At 47.9% G+C, this 19,847-nt stretch overlaps 3 protein-coding genes across 4 annotated transcripts in view; 1 reads left to right on the plus strand and 2 right to left on the minus strand.

Moving 5' to 3' along the window:
* Positions 1-7,517, minus strand: part of LOC136713142 (zinc finger CCCH domain-containing protein 13) — a 28,142-nt gene extending 20,625 nt beyond the window's left edge. The window contains exons 1-2 of one of the 2 annotated variants that reach the window (XM_066690137.1): positions 6,820-7,517; positions 631-705 (exon numbers count right to left, since the gene is read on the minus strand). The gene's annotated coding sequence lies outside the window, so the exon portion shown is untranslated. Of the gene's footprint in view, positions 1-630; positions 706-6,659 lie in introns of both variants that reach the window. The other variant, XM_066690136.1, reaches the window with a different exon arrangement.
* A 1,173-nt stretch (positions 7,518-8,690) lies between these two features.
* Positions 8,691-15,588, plus strand: rnf10 (ring finger protein 10). The gene is made up of 17 exons (XM_066688963.1): positions 8,691-9,318; positions 10,910-11,100; positions 11,194-11,396; positions 11,503-11,593; positions 11,777-11,961; positions 12,084-12,220; positions 12,322-12,482; positions 12,560-12,691; positions 12,873-13,092; positions 13,203-13,336; positions 13,422-13,539; positions 13,643-13,744; positions 13,884-14,021; positions 14,142-14,239; positions 14,371-14,428; positions 14,525-14,695; positions 14,878-15,588. The coding sequence occupies exons 1-17, from the start codon at positions 9,150-9,152 to the stop codon at positions 14,949-14,951; spliced, it is 2,382 nt and encodes a 793-aa protein (XP_066545060.1). The 5' UTR covers positions 8,691-9,149; the 3' UTR covers positions 14,952-15,588.
* Positions 15,589-16,335: 747 nt separating this feature from the next.
* pop5 (POP5 homolog, ribonuclease P/MRP subunit) lies at positions 16,336-18,036 on the minus strand. The gene is made up of 5 exons (XM_066688964.1): positions 17,927-18,036; positions 17,314-17,456; positions 16,992-17,141; positions 16,814-16,897; positions 16,336-16,732 (listed from the first exon to the last, which is right to left on the minus strand). Exons 1-5 carry the CDS (start codon positions 17,944-17,946, stop codon positions 16,647-16,649), a joined length of 483 nt encoding a protein of 160 aa, XP_066545061.1. The 5' UTR covers positions 17,947-18,036; the 3' UTR covers positions 16,336-16,646.
* Between the last annotated feature and the right edge of the window lie 1,811 nt (positions 18,037-19,847).

A 19,847-nucleotide genomic window follows, 5' to 3' on the forward strand; every position in this document is an offset into this window, starting at 1 on the left:
TGTCTCCCCCCCACCCCTCTCTCTCTCTCTCTCTCTCTCTCTCTCTCTCTCTCTCTGTGTGACAGTGAATGGACACAATGATGTTTTCACAGAACATTTGTAACTCAATCACTCTCTCTATACAGGGACGTGTCCAGCCACAGATGAGGGGGGGAGATAGAGAGAACAGTACTGTATATATATATCTATAGGTAGACAGAAGGAGAAAGAGAAGGGGGGGTGGGAGAGCAGCAGGAATGGAGGGAGAGCCCCAGACAGGCAGAGATTGTAACTGGGCCTCCATTATCCCCAAGGACCACAGAGTACATGTCAGCCACTCCCTCCCTCCCTTTCTCTCTCCCCTCTCTCTCTCTCTCTCTCGCTCTCTCTCTCCTCTGTCTCCTCTGTCTCCCTCTCAGGAGTGGCTGTCCTGGACTTTGCCTCCCCACAGCTCATCATAAAAAGTGGCAGTCATTACACAAACACACACACAAAACCAAAATACACACTCTACACACACCTGTACACAGACACAGGTGTTCTACAGATGAGACACCCCATATATATACACAAATTATTATTATTATTATTATTATTATTATTATTATTATTAATAATAAATTGTGTGTAAATTGATGAATAAGTACCTACCTGCCTGGCAGTTTACTGTCTGGTTTCTATGGCAATGTTGTAGCGATGTCATCACAGGGAGCAGGGAGGAAACACCTGGGACAGACAGAGAGACGGACAGGTCAGTGGCAACATCTGCACAACCAACACACCCACACCTGATTGAGTGTGAGTGAGTGAGTGAGTGAATGTCAGTGAGTGTGTGTGTGTGTGTGAGAGAGAGAGAGAGAGAGTTGTCAGTCAGAGGGTTGTAACGGTAAATCAGGCTGATTTATCAAGAACTGCCAATTTACAATTTAGGGAGAACGAGGGAGAGGGCTGAAGTCCAGAGTGTGGGCAGGCTGCTCTCTGGGGTTACACTGCGCACCGGGAGCAGATTGAGAGCTAAAGCACAGCTCCAATCCTGGATTACACAGTCTGTAATCCCTTCAGCAGCACTGTCACTGACACGAGGATTACACTGCCAAACAGCACTGCAACACAGTGCACTACAACAAAATAATACACTACACTATAGCACAGTAAAGCTAAGCACAACATAATACACACTGCACAAAAGAACACAGTATAATGCAACACACTGCACAATGACACAGCTTCTCTCTCTCTCTCTCACACACACACACACACACACACACAGGGTTAACAGCGTAACAGACCTTTGCAATGCAAAGCTCAAACTCCACTCTCTCTCACTCTCACTGCCCCATCATACCTCTCTGCTATTCATTTTTTACCTCCATATTCTTTCCTCACTGTGCTTTCGTCCTTCCCTGTCCACTCTCCTCCCTTTCCCCTTTCTCAAATTCAAATTCAAAATGTGCTTTATTGGCATGACCAGTTTACATTATAGTTACCAAAGCATTTACAGATAAAATCAAGAGAAAAGAATAAATACAAATAGTCTCACACACTCTCCCTCTGTGTGCCTCCTTCGCTCTCTGCTTTTTCCCCCTGCTCTCCCAGAGGGAGAAAGAAAGAGAGAGAGAGAGAGAGAGAGAGAGAGAGAGAGAGAGAGAGAGAGAAGAGAGGGAGAGAACAGAGAGGAGAGAGAAGTAACACACACACAATATTATTTAATGCAGAAATTATTTACTGATGCTTCACAGCAGAGTGACAGAATATGAGTGTGTAAGTGATTGTATTTGTGAGTGTGAGTACAGCACAATAAAGTGTGGTACAGTAAAGTTCAGTGCAGTACAATACAGTGCAGTGCAGTACAGTTCAGTGTAGGGGTGTGATCAGTAAGGCTCTCTCACATTCCTCTCTGACACGCCCCCAAAGGTGTGACTCCCACAGATGCACATCACACACACCAGGAAATACACACTCACTCATTCTTGTGTATTTAACATAGCCACACAATATACACACATGGTACACCTCATATGTGCAGCTTACAAGGTGTACTTAGGCTACACTATACACCAGTTAAACAGCCTTCATGCATGTGTGTATGTATGCATGCATGTATGTATGTATGTATACAGCTCTGGAAACAATTAAGAGATCACTGCAAAATTATCAGTTTCTCTGGTTTTACCATTTATAGGTATGTGTTTGATTAAAATTAACATTTTTGTTTAATTCAAAAACCACTGACAACATTTCTCCCAAATTCAAAATAAAAATATGAATGGAATGGCTGCCATACATGTAGAGATGCTGATTTAAGAAAACATTGCAGTGGTCTCAATTTTTTCCAGAGCTGTATATACCAACAGTGTGCACACCCTTCCTATGGTGTCATATTGACAATCAAATTTTGTGAAATTACAAAATCATTTATACAACTTTTTTTTTTTTTTTCCCAAAAACTTGAATGTTCACACTTATACGGGTAAGATAAGTTACAGTAAATGTCAGCAAGAACTAAAGATAGAAAACTTAAATATCTGAATTGCAAAAGTATTCAGACCCGTCAACTCAATATTTGGTGGAAGCCCCTTTGGCAACAGTTACAGACGCAAGTCTTTTTGGGAAAGTCTGTACAAACTTTAAATTACACTCTGTCTTGGTGCAATTTGCTCCCATTCTTCTAGGAAGATTTGTTCAAGTTCCTTCAAGTTGCTTGAGGGTCACTTATAGACTGTACTTTTCAAGTGTTTCAAGTGTTTAAGTCAGGACTTTGGCTGGGCCACTCAAGGACATTCACTTTCTTATTCTTAAGCCACTCCAGCCTTGGCCTTTGTGCTTTGAATTATTGTCCTGCTGAAAGATTAATTTTCACCGCAGGTCTCAGTCTTTAAGAGACTGAAACTGCTCTAGTATGTGCCTGTACTTTGCTCCATCCACTTCAATCCTAACAAATTTTCCAGTCCCTGCTGAGGAGGAGCATCTCCACAGCATGATCCTGCCACCACCAGGCTTGAGTGTAGGGATGGTGTTGACTAGAAGATGTGCTGTGTTGTGGTCAGCTGGTCTTAATGCCAAGCATTACACCTTTTGCCACATTTCTGCAGGATCACTCAGGTGCTTTGAGATGGCTTATTTTTAGTAATGGCATCCATCTTGCCACCCTACCCTACAGGCCAGTTTTGTGAAGTGTTCCGGATATTGTTGACTGATGCACATTTCCTCCCATCTCAGCCATTGAACTCTGTAGCTCTTCAAAGTTGTCATTGACCTCACAATGGCGTCCCTCACCAGTTTCCTCCTTTCCTGGCTGCTCAGTTTGGAGTGACTGATCTAGGCTCTAGGCATTGTCTGAGTGGTACAATGCACCTTTCAGTTATTGATGATTGAGTACACTGTGCTCCCAGAGATATTCAGTGACTTTTACATTTTTTGTACCCTTTCTCTGACCGGTGCTTTTCATTTACTTTATCCCTGACTTCCTTTGAAAGCTCCTCGGTCTTCAGGATTGAGTCTTTGCTTGAAATGCACTACTTGACCAAAGAACCTCACAGAGACAGGCGTTTTATTCTGAAATAATGAGAACCACTATTATCACACACAGATATAGGCTATTCAACTCATTGTGTGGCTCATTAAGGTTATATTGTGCACCTGAAAGACTTAATCAGCAAAGGGTAGCAGTGGGTGGAGCGCACACTCCAGGATTGGGATCTCTGTGCACCAATCTGAGGTACGAGGTAGAACAGGCTAGCCGCTGCACATCATTTGACTGCACACTTGGGCGTGAGCGGCCTGAGAACTCCATTGAGCGGGATTTGGGTGCACTCATTCCCTTAGAGCAGGGGTCTCAAACTCAATCCCTGGAGGGCCGTGTGTATGCTTGTTTTCGTTCCAACAGACTCTTCAATGACTTAATTGGTCTAATTGTTGAATTAGCTAGATACATTTAAACACCTATACAAGCCCTGGGATATTTTATAAGCAACTGTACCTTGAATCAAATGCACTTTTAGACCATCAACTATAAAATACCTCACAATATATTTTTTAAATGTCAAATTGAAAAATGAATTGGACAAATTAAGTAACTGAGGACTCTGTCGGAACGAAAACCAGCATACACACGGACCTCCAGGAATTGAGTTTGAGACCAATGCCTTAGAAGGTTAATTCAAATCACTACTTAAAGAGTGAACATCTTCCCTGCAAGATGCAATACCTCTTTCCTGCCGGGAGGCGTGTCTTCCAGGATGACAGTGTGGTCGCCCAGTGGTTTGATAACCATGACACTGATGTTATCCATATGTCATGGTCTTCTCAGTAACCAGATCTGAAGCCAATCTAGGACAGTGCTTTCCTCCTCCATCCCCCGGGGCATAAACCGATTGACTTGATCATGGAAGAACTCCAGACACGGGAAGACTCTCTGCCACGGTGCATACAGGCTGCACGTGGTTGCCCAGTGCCCTATTAAGTGACGTGTTTCTTTTTTTTTTTTTTATACCTGTATATACATGCACACATACACATATGTAGACTGTATGTGCTGTTCCCTGGTGTATATAGATTATTCTTCTATTAAACACGCTCCTGTCTGCTGTCTCTCTCTGTGTCTGCCTCTGCTCATACAGGTCACAGCTCAGCAAGCAGTGAGAGTGGATAGTTTGGCGTGCCGCTGCAATCAGGCCGCCTGGACAGCAGTGAGAGAGCAGCAAAGAGCGTGGGACCCACCCCCCCTCCACAGCACGGCCGTCTCTGAGCCCCCGCCACCCCCCGTTATTATGCTGCTGTGATAACCTAAAAACAGACTCCTCTCTGAGAGAGACACTCCGGTTTGGCCAGTTTTCGAGCTCCAGTATAGCACTGGACAGGTGTAGTGCATGAACAAATACCCCCACAGCCCCACTCACACTTACAGCCCCACTCACATCAGCTCAGTTTAACCTCACTAAACTCTGGTGCACTGGATAGCCCAGTCACTGCACAGCCTGCAGTTCAAATGTAACTGCTTTAAATTGGAAAGTGGAAGGAGTGTCATAGTGAGTGTGTGTGTGTGTGTGTGTGTATGTTTGTGTGAGGGGTTATAGAAAATAGCAGTGTGGGAAAGGGAGAGAGATTGTGTGTGGAGAGATCAGAGAGCTCCCTCCCCTCCTCTCTCAGCACTGTTTACACATCTATGTAATTTCCCAGAAACATCACATTTTGCATTCCCAGTTTTCTTTTTTTTTTTTTTTTTTTTACTTGGCCTGCAAGTAGGACAACAGCAGATATCTGGAGGAAAAACTCAAGGAGGGAGGGAGGGAGGAGGGGAAGGGGGGTATAGTGCGACAGAGTAGACAGGGGGGCAGAGAGGGATAGAGGGATGAGGATGGAGAGGTGATGAATAGGTATTCAATACAAAGAGAGAGAGAGAAAGAAAGAGAGGGGGGAATTCACTGCATCTCTGACTGGGAATGCCAGAAGGCTGATTTTCAGTAACAACATTGATTATTATTATTAATAAAAATACACACACTTTGTGAACATGGTCCAGACAAACAGTGCAGATATGTGAGTGTATGTGTATGCTTGAGTGTGAGAGAGTTTGTGTGTGTGTGTGTGTCTGTGTGCATGAAAGTGTGTGTGTGTGTGTGAGTGAGAGAAGGGGGGGGTTAACTGTCCTCGATGAACAATGAATACTATTAACATACTAAAACAAAAGACCAGCGGGCTGACCCCTATAATACAACACCCCGCCCCCATCTTTCCATATCTATCTGTCCCGGAGAGAAGGAAGGAGAACAGGAAAATAATACACAATAAATCACAGCGTTGCGCCCACAGCGAGCAGGAAATCAACCCGCACATTCATCACTATCATTATTATTATTAACAAGCTACAGTAATCACAACTAGCACTTAAAGAAGTAGACTGCATAGCTAGGATTAGGGTCGCACAACCATACGAAATGTCAGTAATTCACTCCCTCCCTGTGCGTTAATAACAGCTCGGAAGCGGGCGGTTTTGTGTGAAATCGCAGCAGTAAGCGGCGAAGTGAAAATCCCTTAAATCGCGTAATAAAGCTGGCTAGTGGCCGGACTGGACGGGACTGCCTGATTAAAACTATTACTGCAACTATGAACTGTGGGAGAAACTCAAAAATCAAAACCGCCCACAAACCAGCAACACGGGGAGCAGGAGCGCCGTGGCCCGTCAGGAATGCCGCAGAGCAGTCCGAATAAACAAACAAAACACGCATTTTCAGGGAGACAAAATGGAAAAAATGAACCACCTCTAACTTCAAAACTGCCTTCCTCCACTTGAATACCACCGACGGACTGTGGCTACAGGTGGAGTCTGGCCATATTTCCACACAGGCAACTTTCACAACACTGAACACTACAAGCACACTGTAATCACAATCATCATTATAACAGCCACAACAATGCAACAACAGTAACAGCGACGGCAACAATATAACCCCCCCATTCCCAAACAACAGCGCATCTCCCAATCCCAGACAATAACACAACTCTCCCATTCCCAGACAATAACACAACTCTCCCATTCCCAAACACAAATAATAAACTCCTGAACAACACGCCATCAGGTCCGCCGCCCCGCACCGAGTCGCTGCCCTGCTGACCGCCCGCTGGCTCCTCTCTCTGCCCGCACAGCCTCCCTCGCCGGCCCGGGGCTCCAAGACCCTTACCTCGGTCGTTACTCTGCGGTGGAGTCTCTCCGGTGAGGCAGTTTGGAGTTTCTCGCTTCCCTACTTCCTCTCTCTTCTTTCTTTCTTTCTTTTTCTCCGCCTCTCTCCCGTCTATTGTATCCCTCTGTTTTGGTGTCGCTGTTTCAAGTATGATACCTACTGTAGTGCTGATTGTTGTTCTTGGGTGAAGAGGCAGAAGAAACCGAGTCCAATGAATTATCCGACCACCTGCCTGCCGAGTGTGTCTCACCTTCCCTCACTGCCTCGCTGTGCTCCTCAACCAAACCTGACAGGAGTGGAAAGTAAAGGATCGGAGGCTGCGGTGTGAAGGCGGGGGGGTGGAGAGAGAGAGAGAGAGAGAGAGAGTGTGTGTGTGTGTGTGAGAGAGAGAGAGAGAGAGAGAGAGAGAGAGAGAGAGAGAGGGAGGGAGGAAAGGGAAGGGAGAATACTTAGGTAAAGGAATCCGGTCCCTGAAAGGAGATCTAGCCGCACGCCACAGTCCGAGTCAGACCGGATTTACTCGCCCAGCCGGAGTGCAGAGCAGAGTGTTAAGAGAACTTGTGAAAGGAGAGAGAGAGAGAAGGGGGGTGTAGGATGAGAGGAGGGAGGATGCTGTGAGGGGTGAGGAGGGGGGTACCTGTGTGTAATAGTATCCTTGTTGTGTGTCAAGAGTATGTGTTTCTTAGTGCTGAGGGAATGATAATAGAGAAGGGGAGAGGAAAGTTTTGAAAGTCTAGCAGCATCAGTCCATGCAGAGAGAGAGAGAGAGGGAGATGGAGATGAGCGGCGGGGTGAGTCGTGTTAAAGTCCGTCCAGATCGGCCAACCAGCATGGCAGCGGAGCTCAGCGCCTCCCGGAGCAACCTACCCTGAGCTCGGCCCGGCGGGGGCGGGGGCGGGGCCCGGCCAGGCCAGCGAGGCCTTTGTTTTGGTATTTCTCACCGCCAGCAACCTTGGCAGCGGGAGGGAGGGAGGGAGAGCTGGAAGTGTGCAGAAGGAAAAGAGAGTGTTGGCGCAGGGGCGCCGTCTAGTGGATCACTCGAATACTGTCAGAACCCTCGAATCAATACAGGAAGGTTGTTATAATAAATACATGCATAATTAAATAATAAAGTGTAACCAGTGATGAAAAACAGACATTGTTTTGTTTTTAGATCTACCTTGTTGTACCTTTTGCATAATATATTATTGTATATGTCTTATTGTGCATGGTAGTATGAAGGTTACTATCAGTGATAGTCTGTACTAGGACAGTGTAAATAGTAGTAGTATAATTTGAATCTGTCCCCTACAAACACCATTGCACTCTAAATCACTTTAATGAACCGACACTAACCTACCTGCTATATTGATGTCATTTTTATGGATTTGTGGCTGGATTTAACCCCGCTTCATTCATTCATTTTCAATGGTGCGTTGCTGGTTCATAGCACGTTAGAAAGCAGAGGCCCAGAGCTTATTTGCGTGTTTGTATTATACAGAGTATTTGTATTTTGCATTTGCATATGTAATTCCAGCAATTAGGGAGATATACACACACGTAACAGTGACAATAGGTGGAATTTAGCACCGCTGCACGGTCCTAATGCAGATATGATTACTACTCACTTGTGTTTTTAGGTTAATCATGGTAACAGCTAGCGACAGGACTGGTCCAGGAGTTAACAACTGGCTACGACCAACCGTGGTCGATCTTGAAGAACACAGGTCGATGTGTTTCTCTTATATTCTGTAGTATATGCTCCCTATTACCTTTATTGCTCCCTATGACACGTTTTGGACGCATGTGAGACTTTTAGACTTTTTAGACAAATAATAACAATAAAGATCCCGTAAGAGAACAGTACTCTGCATGATGTCACAAGCAGACTAGCAGACTCCTGGAAAGGCCAGTCAGTCAGTCAGTCAGTGGTACTTGTATCACTAAAGATCACTAAAGTCACACAGAATTAACATACGCATATAAACTACTAAATATAACTACATCTCCCACAATCCTTCGCTTCCCACGATAATCTATATATACGAGTCCCATCCGGGCTTCGGGGGTTCCTGCTTGGCGATTCGTCGCCATTACAACAACAAGCTTGTGCTCCTGCGAAGCTACGGTTTCTTTCGGGGCGACAAACTTGCCCTCGCCGCGCCCGTTCTCCTCCGCCTGGAGACAGGCTATCTCCCTGCCAGGGGCCGTGGTCTCCCTCCGGATTAACAAAACCAACAATTTAAATCGAGCGGTCGAGTCTACAGGCCACGCTTAGCTGAGCTAAATTCACCCCGGCGCCGCGTCTCTACCTTTACCCAGCTACCTTTCTGCTTTTTTTCGGACGGCCTTGATTCGTCGTTTTTTTCCTTTCTTTGGTTTGTTGTCAAGATGTCGCCGTGATGGAGTGTCCTCCGTGTCTGGAAGCCATGAACCTGGGCCCCGGCCGCCTGTTCCTCCGCAGTCGCACACTCCCAGCCTCCCTGTCTCCCCAGATCGTTGCCCCGTTTCATGATAGTGGGCTCGTCGGACTGTCCATCTCCGGAGCTCGACCCCTTTATCAGTCTCGTCAGCTGCAGTATAGAAATGGAGAAAAATACCAACAGCAACGCCAACAGCAAAGTCCCGCCCCGATCTGGGTCGGCTGGGCCAGCCACAGGCGATTCTAAACCCAAAACAGGTAATACAACAAGATCATTTAAGATCGTGCAGTGTACCTCCTCCCACCCCGGCCTTTCCACCTCTACCAGCCCGCGTTTGAGCTGCGGTGAGGCGGGGAGTTATTACACTAGAGACCGAGGCTTCACTGCAGCGCTGAAGGGCCCGGGCTTACATGGAGGGTTTGTTTACTACAACCTGGTGACGTAATGTTAGATTTTTTTAATAGATTGTATATTCAGTATTTTTCCGTTCCTGTGTTACCTTGAAAAAAAAACTAGGTATATTTACTGGAGGAAAGAGAAAAGTAAAACAAAAAATTCGCATATCAAGCATATTTCAGTTTAAGCACAAAATAACCTGTTAATACTAGTTACCGAAGTGCTGTGGCTCAGGCTTGACCAGGCCATGTCCGTTACACCGAGGTGCTGCTGTGTTGCACAAAACACCAGTTTGTGAGAGCTGACTTCAGTGTGTAAATGCATACATCTGTATATCCATAATCTCAATCTACATATCCATAATGAGACCGGTGGGAAGTGCAGTACAGGGAGGTGTGCTGTCAGAAGTGATTACAGGTGTCATTTAAGCGTCTCAGGTATAGCCATGGAGGTTAGATCTGTGCTTCTCTCTCCATGCATCCATCTACCGATTATACAATACATATTTTTTGAAATGCATATAACTTCGTTTCTGGTTAAACCGTGAATTAACAGTTTTCACGTAAATCTCCGCACATAGTTTGTTATAAAAAATTTGAGACTGTCGTTGCTGTCATTGTTATTGTTACAAGTACATTAGATTTACTGCCCATATCCATGTGAAGTGACATGGTAACCCCCACATATGTCCTCTGTTATTGTAAGTTCATCCGTGGTGTTTCACGGGGGTTACAGTACTACGTGAACGGCTGAGGAGGCTGTCACAGGGTGTCGTGGTTGTGATTTGTCAAATGTCGCAGGTATTCAGTGTGTGTTGCCAGAGCTCTATATAAGAGGGTAACGCAGTGCGACGGTGTAGTAAATGGAGAATTGCAACAGAGCGCAGTGGAGACAGCAGTGCCGAGTGGTGCACCAGTCACTCATCTGTGTGTTTGTTTGAGCTGCAGCGCTTGGTCTCTGTTGCTGTTCGTCATTACCTTCCTGCTGGTTGGCTCTGATAGCTCCTCACTGCTGGGCTCTGCTGATAATTGTCTCACTGATAGTGTGAAAGGCAGTGTGCTGTTTACATGTCTGTGTGTGTATGTGAGGGAAAGGCAGTGCGCTGTTTACATGTGTGTCTGAGTGTGTGACTCTGCTGGTGTTTCTATCACTTTAGGTTTGTTGACATGTCTGTGCTTTAAGATTATTTAATGTAAACTTGTATTCATAGTTTTATCTTTCCTGCATCATCGGGGACAGTGGTGTCTGATGGGGGGTGTCTCTCTGGGTGTTTGTCTTTAAGCTGCTCCCTCTTTATGAGGGTTAAGACTTGTGTGGGAGGAAAGCCAGGGAAACCAGGCCAGGCTGAAAGTAGGTTAAGATAGAGTGAGTGTGTGGGAATGTCTGGGTGGTTGTGTGTAAGTGTAAATACCTTTTGTTAAACTCTCACCTCCCCCTCCCTCTCTCTCTCAGACAGTAAGAATGGCAGTGGCTCTAAGCAGCGCTACAGTCGCAAGCGTGAGCCGTCCTTCCCCAAGAGCGAGAGCTTCTCCGGCCCACGCCGCCCCCCCCCACAGAAAGGCAAGGCCTTCGACAAGCGCCCCCCCCAGAGGGGAGGGGGTGGCCGGCAGTACGGCGGCAATGGGGGTGGACGTAGAGAGGAGGTGAGCATATTATACAGAACAAACTAAAAGTCAGCTGACTCTGTGGCAGTCCCGATACAGTCCACTGACTCCCATCCCCTCCCTCTGGTACAGGTAGCAGAGACCCAGCGAGCAGAATTCAGCCCGGCCCAGTTCGCCGGACCCAAGAAGATCAGCCTGAACCACCTTCTGAACTTCACGTTTGAGCCACGTGGGGGAGCCCCAGGGGGGGGCGACGGCCATGGCGGCTGGGGGCGCCGCAACAAGTGGGGCCACAAACACAAGCCCTTTAACAAGGAGCTGTTCCTGCAGGCCAAGTGAGACCCATCCCTCCCAGTGTCTGTCTGCCCCCTCGGGCTATCATTCTGTCCCTCCCCGTCTCTGTGTTAATGGTTCTGACCCAGTTTGCTCTCCCTCCCCCAGCTGCCAGTTTGTGGTGACTGATGATCAGGACTACACTGCACACTTCACTGACCCGGACACACTGGTCAGCTGGGATTGTGTCCAGCAAGTGGTGAGTACAGAGGTCTCTGCTACTGGACAGGCAGCTGCCCAGACACTGCCAAACAGTACAGCACAGCACAGCACTGCGCTACACATAGCACAGTACACTACAACACTGCAATATAGCACAGCACACTACAGCACATTACAGTACAGACTTAGCTCATTATTGCGCCCTCTCTCTCTCTCTCAGCGTATTTACAGCCATGAGGTGCCGTCCTGCCCCATCTGCCTGTGTCCCCCCCTGGCCGCCCAGGTGACACGCTGCGGACACATCTACTGCTGGCCCTGCCTGCTGCACTACCTGTCCCTGAGCGAGCGCACCTGGAGCAAGTGTCCCATCTGCTATGAGCCCGTCCAGAGCAGCGACCTCAAGAGGTCAGTGGGGAGGGGTCAGTGGTCTGTGTGGGTCAGTACAGTGCAGTTGAGTATGGGATAGCACAGTGCAGTTCAGTCAGATCAGCTGACGCGTGGCTCAGTCAACTGCCCTGTCTCCACAGCGTGGTCGCCATGGAGACGCGCCAGTACCTGGTGGGCGACACCATCACCTTGCGGCTCATGCGGCGGGAGAAGGGTGTCCTGGTGGCGCTGCCCAGCCCGCAGTGGATCAAGGTGGAGGAGCCCATCCGTCTGGGCGGTGAGCGGAGCGCACCTGACACAGCTGTACTACACTCCCCTGTCCCCGCTGTGACTGCTCCTCTGCACTGTGTCTGCCCTGACTCGCATCTCTGTGTCTAGATGAGCGGCTCAGCCCGTACTCCAAGCTGTTGCTGGCGTCTCGGGGGCAGGTGCTGGAGCAGGTGGTGAGGGGGGAGCGCGCCGTGCTGGAGCAGCAGCTGCTTGAGGAGGAGGGCTGCCCCGAGGCCTGCTTCATACAGAGCGCCCTGCACGAGCTGCAGGTACCCGCTGTGCCCGTCTGTCCTCACTCTTGACAGGTGCAAACCAGCCGGTGTGTGACTGTGTTTCTCCCCTCTAGGAGCGTGAGGCTGTGCTCATGAGGTCCAGCCCAGAGGAGGTCACCCGCCCTGAACCCAGCCTGGCCTCCCTGACCCTGGAGGACCCCACTATGCCCTCTGAAACTGGTCCGGGGTCCACAGGCAGCTCCAAGGTACATACCACACTCAAGTGTGCAGGGAGGGGTTGGCATCTTTTGCAGTGTGTTATAACCCTCCCTAGTTGGTCCCAGGAAACCCACCAGATCTCTGCTCAGTTTGAAGCTCACTCTTTGGTTTTCTCATTCTTCCTCTTCTCTCTGCCTCTGCTTTTCCATTCCCTCCCCCTCTCTCCAGCCTGTACTGCAGTATTCCTCAGCCTTTGACGATGAGGTGCTCGAGGTCACTGACCTCCCTGACCCTGTGGGCGAGGACTCCCCACTTGAGCTGCCCCCCATCCCCACTGAGCCCGAGCCGGAGCAGAAACCGGATCAGGAACAGCAACCCCATGCCACAGTGGCCCCCCCTTGCCAACGAGAGAGCCAGGGCAGTGGGCCCTTTTACTACTTTTACCAGGGTAAGAACATCCCCTGTGCCCCATGGGCTGACTGCTGGACTGAGCCTGAGTCCAGCGCCTGTAGTGAGTCTGTCTGTGGTCCTGCTCTCACACTGTCTGTCTCTGAGCAGCAGAGGACGGGCAGCAGATGTTCCTTCACCCAGTGAATGTGCGCTGCCTGCTGAGGGAGTACGGCAGCCTGGAGCACAGCCCCCCCTGCCTGACAGCACCGGTAGTGCAGATTGACCGGCACACCGTCACTGAGGTATCTCTCTCTCTCTCTTACACACACACACACACACACACAGGCACAGAGGTTTGTGTAAGAGGGGTAAAAATTCTCTCTGCAGGAGATGCGTCGGCACCACCGGTATCTGTCCCACCTGCCCCTCACCTGTGAGTTCAGTATCTGTGAGCTGGCTCTGGATCACCCCCTGCTGTCCAGGGAGACGCTGGACACCTTTGCAGGTGAGACGCCACGTACACACAGCTCAGCTTCTCACAGCTCACCGGCCCACCAGCACATGGCCTGTCATCGACTTCTGTGTTTGTCTCCCTCCCCCTCTCTCAGATGACTTGGAGAAGAGGAAGCGTATCCGTCAGAAAAAAGCGAGGGATGAGCGCCGGCGAGAGAGACGCATTGAGATTGAAGAGAACAAGAAGCAAGGGAAATGTGAGGAGAGGGAGCGAGTGTTTGAGTGTGGGGGTGGTGTGTGTCAGTGAATGTTTGAGTGTGGGGGTGGTGTGTGTGTTGGCAAGTGTTTTGAGTGTATAAACGGCAGTGCTGCTCTCTGACGCCCCCTGTCTCTCAGACCCAGAGGTGCACATCGGCCTGGAGAATCTGCAGCAGTTCCCTGCCTTCGGCTCCCCCCCGGCGGACAGCAGCTTCCCTGCACACCTTGACCTGCTGCTGCCCCCCCCCCCGCCCCTCTGCTCCAGCCCGGCCTCAGGTGAGCCCCCCGTGGTTACATTCATTAGCTACCCTGTGACGTTTGTCAGTTTTATTTCAAGATTTACATTCTGTATATGGACCATGTTCCATCTCTTGCTTTGTCCATCTCTCTCTACAGACAGCGTGGGTGTGGTGTTTCCCTCCCTGGGGGGCCCCTCTCCTCTGCTCTGTGTGGGCAGCCTGGAGGAGGACGCTCACTGCCCTTCCTTTGCTCAGGTGAGTGTGGTGGGGTGTGGTCTCAGAGCACACCTCCGTCTACAGCCCACAGTACAGCCCAGTCGAGCAAACTCTCCCCTCACTGACAGTCATTTGTAGTAGCAGTTCTAACGATCCCTCTCTTCCCCCAGATGCTGCGTGAAGGGAAAGCCAGGGTGGAGGGCTGGCCCAAAGCCCCCCCAAAGAAAGGTGAAGAAGGGGTTTGTTTCCTGTTTCTCTCTCTCCCCTGTCCTCCTGTTGCTTTCCATACCTGACCATTTCAATGCGCTTTTCTCTCTGTCTCAGTGGAGGGGGGCTTACTGCCCCGGCCCAGTGTGGATAGCGATGGTGAGAGTGACGGGTCAGACCGGGTCCCGGTGCCCAGCTTCCAGAACTCCTTCAGCCAGGCCTTTGAGGCGGCACTGCTGCAGCTGGATCACGGCCCGCGGGTTGCTCCAGAACCAGCCCCACTGCCAGGTACACTAGGGAGATGGGAGGAGGGAGTGGTGAAAGGAGGAGGGGAGGGGAGGAGACTCAACGGAGGAGAGTGGGACAGGTAAAATGTGAGGGGGAGAGGGAGAGGGAGAGAGAAGGGTGATTCCAGCACTGGTCCAGTTTCAGAGCTAGCCCCTCCAATCAGTTTTGTTTTTTTCTCTTAGAGGAGAAAGGAGGGAAGAAGAAGAAGAAGAAACAGAAGCTCCTGTTCAGCACTTCGATGGTTCACAGCAAATAGCAGCAGCTCTCCGCACTGCCCTCCCTCCATCCATCCCCCATCTCTCCCCTCCCTCCATCTCTCAAACCCCACTGTCGCTAATACTACTGCCTGTATTAATACACAGCCTGTCACTCGCCCCTCGCGCTGCTTTCAGTCCAATACAGCAGGGTCTGAATGTGAGACGGGCCGCCTCCCTCCGCAGTGCCGTCCCCGGCTGGGTTCAGACCCACCACAGTCCGCCGTGTCACACTGTCTGCAGCAGAGACCAAGGACTGATCGCTGGTCCAGTGTGGGCGCAAGATCGGATGATGCAGAATTCTGTCAATTATCCTCCCCTCTTCCTCTCCTCCACTCATTTGTCCTGTTCCTTCTCTCCTGCCCCTCTCCAGTGTTGATAAAACACTCAAATTCTCATGTATTGTTGGTAAAGCTTGATGCAGTGATTTAATTTTCCTCTTGGTTTTTTGCTAGATCTATTTCTTTTGATTTTCGGGGTTGGAAACTAATATTTAAAGTTTTTTTGTTTTTTTTTATTCTCTATTAATTTTGTTTTCATTTTGAAGTGAAAGTTTAGAGTTTAAGGTGACCGAATTTACAAAAGCAGCCAGCCAGCAGACAAGTATGATGCATTAATAAAAACATTATGCACAAACTACATATGCATTTGTTTTTCCTGTGCTGGTTTCTTGTGTGTATGAGTCTTGATATTTTCTTTAAACATTCACGTGACTGTGCTAGGGCTACAGAGCATCTATGGGAGCAGCTGGAACATTCTCCAAGACTACTGCTGGGCTCCTGTGGTCAGTAGGAGGGAACAAGTTGTCTGCTCAACAATGGGCTGCTCAGCATAATTTCCAATTGCACTTATCTGAACCAACAATATGAAACCACTCACTCAAACATGTATTTATGAAATGCACAATAGGCCTATCACACTTTACAAAGACTTGTTTACATGTTTGGCCTGAAATTTGATTCTTACTCAGATTGGTGAAATCAATTAAATTGATTTCTTTTAAACCCCTCCAAGTCTCCATCCTTGGCTAAAACTAGACTGGATAAATGTGTCAATTTCTACATTGTCTCACACAGATCCTGAATCAACAAACCACAGTTTTGGCACTATATTGATAAGCAAAAACCTGGATTCAATATTATATCATACTGATAAGGCTAATGCATTATGGTTCGGCCACAGAAACCTACTCAAAATAGGAAACCCACTTCCAAGATTATCAATAGCTGCTTTGACTGCAGCTGGCTGCAGAGGTCAGTCAACTAAATGTTTTGAACATTTCATGAAGCCTCGACTCAAACGTTTCAGCCGTCTCCCTGTTTTGGACAGCCTCGTTCTACCCATCACTACTGCTCTGGCAGACTGGGGCAGGTAAAACAAGCAGACCAGAGTCTAAACACAGCTTTATTACTCAGTGCAGTTCACAGCACTTTACAGCACTTTCATCAATCAGCACACATACTGCTGCTCGCACTGACACTAAAACCGTCTCCACTACACGGTGCAGAGACGGGATCACAACAGATCCAATAATGAAGTTAAATAACATTTAACCTCTGACCCTGGTCCTGGAGAGACAGTCCAGTACAGCAGGGTCTCCACTGGTACAGGAGCTCAGTGACTAAATCGGACCCTCTCTTTATACAGCCTCTTGCTTGCAACACTTGGGGGGGAAGCAGAAGGATGTTCCGCTGGTTTCAATCCTCTTCTTCCTCCTCCTCCTCTTTCTCCAGCTCCCTCACTGAGCAGCTCATCACAGCTCTCCTCACCTCTGCTCTCTCCTCTGTGGGGTAGCACACAATGAGACTTGTTCACTTCACTGCACCCCTGCCCTGACCCCACGCGCCCCTAGCCTCCCACTCACCCTCAGTGCGGCAGTGTGGCAGCAGACGCTGGATCTGCCGAGTGTTGTAGCGAATCAGGAACTTTTGCAGCGTCCGGATAGTACCTGAGGAGAGAGAAAGAGAGAGTGCGTCAGTCTCTCAGCTACTGTGTCACTCACCTAATGTCAGTGTCTCCCCATTCCCTCCTCCCAGTCTCACCCCCGACATGCAGGCAGGTGAGGGAGCAGGGCACGTTGTGGGATCGGCTGTCCAGGCGGTTGATGAAGGGCAGGGCAGACCAGAGCACTCGATAGTAACTCTTACGGCAGCGCAGGAACACAACCCCCGTCTGCGTGTTCAGGTACTTCACTGGACAGACAGACAGACAGTTACTGCACTGAGGTCCTCTAGTGGACACACAGGTGGAGATATTGCTGTGCAATGCAGTGTAGTGCAGCAATGAAGAACAGTGTGGTGTGGTGTGGTTAGTGCCAAGCGGATTCTGGTGTAATGCGGTGTGCCGGGCGGCAGGGGGCGGTACCTGCCAGAGACTGGCTGAATACAGCCGAGCCATAGTCCCCATGTGCGCGGGCCACAGCATTCCTTATCGCCCAGAACAGCATGCGCTCCTCCACAGCCTGAAGAGAGTGCCCCTCGCCCACTGCCAGCTCACACAGCAGGTATCTGAGAGAGAGAGAGAGAGAGAGAGAGAGAGAGTAAAGCAGGGCAAATAACTGTACACGTCAAATCTGTATGCAAATCTGTGAAATAACTTTACTGTATGTGTAAATGCTTTGGCAACACTTGTATAAACTTGTCATGCCAATAAAGCTGATTTTGAATTTGTTAGAGAGGGGTAGACAGACAAGACGTGACGCGTTGTGCAGTTGCGCTGTGCGGTACACGCATTGTGTTCTGCCATTTAGTATTTTGTTGTGTATGTGGTTCTCACATTCCGCAGTCTTGCCTCGGTACCGACTGTGTCACTTTCCTGCACTTGTAAATAAATAAACAGATAATTCACTATTTAACATACAAATACGACAGGACCTTTCTCTGACTGTACCGGCTACTGACTCCTCCTATCAAATTCATAACCTTTTATTACAAACAACAACATGAATACGTATTGTTATTATTTGTTGGTAACTCACCTGGATTTGAATCGCACCATCTTCACTCCTCGAACTCACGTGTTTCCAGATTCTCCGCGGACTTACTTCCTGTTCTATAATGAACCAATCGCATTTGAGGATTGTCGTGATTGATTAGAAGAATAGACCAATCAAATCGATACATAGAAAGTGTTGTCCGGGTCGACCACAGATTATAGACACAGCTAGATCCCACCCCCAGCAAGTTTGAGTGAGAGATCGTGCGGACATCTTGAGTGATAATAACATTACTATACAGCCAATACAACATATAACAATACACAACACTAAATGCAGTCTGTAAAGCTGAATACAATAGAAAAGGTTAACTCTATCAATCGTGTATGATGAACAGACATACGCAGTAGATAATACTTCAAAATATTTATAATCCTACCTACACAAACAATAACCCTCAAACTTATTTATATCCAGTTTAATTTCAAATATATTATCATAGCATTTTAATATAATTTTAATTAATTAATTATAAATGATATGTGTTACTTATTGTAAGAACCAGTAACACCCATTAAAACATGAATAAAACATTGGACATCGGCCAAAGCGACAGCACCTCCCATCGGCACACCGACGCACTGCCGCATCTGCATACATCAATATTTCTAATTTTAATCATTATCTATAGTATAAATCAATGCTGCAAAGTAATTTCCAGCAGTCGTACTGTTTCGGTGTTTGATTGGCTGTTTTCCAAAGGGGCGTGTTCATTAAACCGGAGCATGCGCGGGATGTGTCTATTGTTGACTTATTTCCACCAGAGGGCATCAAATCATGAAAAAGGACATATTTAGAGTGATTACATAACAGAAATCTTAGAAAATGTATTTTAATAACATTTTCTTATATAACAGAGGGTAAGGTTGAGTATAAAAAGATTTGCATTGAACCCAGAGATATTTCCCATATGATGCTGCAGGAAATAACTTGTTTATTTATGTTTGTTGTCCCCTGCAACTACAATCTAGACCAGTGGTTCCCAAACCGGTCCTGTTCCCCTCTTACAATGCTGTTGTTTGTTGCAACTGAGCTCTCCATTACTTAATTGAACCTTCAGTTGAACTGTTAGTTAATTAAGGGTTCAATTAAACAATTGAGAGCTTTCCAATGGTCTGCAGATCCTGGCCTCACTCTCCACAAAAAAGAGATCAAGTTCCTGCTCTTCCCAGATGACCTGGTGCTGCTGTCCCCCACAGAACAGGGGCTGCAGCAGAGCCTGGCCCTGCTGGGGCAGTACTGTCAGAAATGAGCCCTGACCATCAATCTGGACAAGACCAGAGTTATGGCTTTCCATAAGAAAGCCCAATCTCAGGGAAACAGGGAGCACCACACTACAGCACTGCATGAATTGCACATACCTGGGCCTGACCGTCAGTGTGTCAGGGAGCTTTAGTCTGGCATTAAAAGACAAGGCAAGCAGGGCTTTTTATGCAATAAAAACACATTTTGGCAAAACGACAATACCAATAAATATTTGGATACAAATATTCAACTCCTTCATTCAACCAATCATGCTATATGGGAGCAAAGTGTGGGGTCCCCTAATTAACCTCAATAATAGAAACTGTGACAAATGCCCCACGGAAATATTATATTTTGAATTCATTAAAAACATTTTATACAGAAACGCCCCCAATATGGCCTGCAGAGCGGAATTAGGACTCTTCCCTCAGCACATACAAAAAAGAGCAGCCAAGCTCTGCCTGCACTTCAACACAGCAGAGCCACAGTCCTACCAGTACAAGGCTCTACTGAGTAACTATCTCTCCCCAGACAAGGACCCACTGGGCCAATTGGGAAAATCGACATATATCTAAAAAAAAAATGTATGTATTTATTTATTTATTTTCTAATTACTTGTTTAGAATGAATGTTCTTTAAATTACATTATGTGCCATAT

This window comes from Amia ocellicauda, chromosome 17, assembly GCF_036373705.1.
Source record: "Amia ocellicauda isolate fAmiCal2 chromosome 17, fAmiCal2.hap1, whole genome shotgun sequence".
Lineage (NCBI taxonomy): Eukaryota > Metazoa > Chordata > Actinopteri > Amiiformes > Amiidae > Amia > Amia ocellicauda.

Bases quoted from the DNA above. Each gene is read 5' to 3' on its own strand.
- rnf10 (XM_066688963.1), top strand. From the start codon at position 9,150: ATGATAGTGGGCTCGTCGGACTGTCCATCTCCGGAGCTCGACCCCTTT. The intron at 14,240-14,370 runs GTGAGTGTGGTG...CTCTTCCCCCAG, and splicing joins ACTGCCCTTCCTTTGCTCAG to ATGCTGCGTGAAGGGAAAGC. The intron at 14,696-14,877 runs GTACACTAGGGA...TTTTTCTCTTAG, and splicing joins AGAACCAGCCCCACTGCCAG to AGGAGAAAGGAGGGAAGAAG.
- pop5 (XM_066688964.1), bottom strand. From the start codon at position 17,946: ATGGTGCGATTCAAATCCAG. The intron at 17,457-17,926 runs GTGAGTTACCAA...TCTCTCTCTCAG, and splicing joins ATGGTGCGATTCAAATCCAG to ATACCTGCTGTGTGAGCTGG. The intron at 17,142-17,313 runs GTACCGCCCCCT...CTGTCTGTCCAG, and splicing joins ATTCAGCCAGTCTCTGGCAG to TGAAGTACCTGAACACGCAG.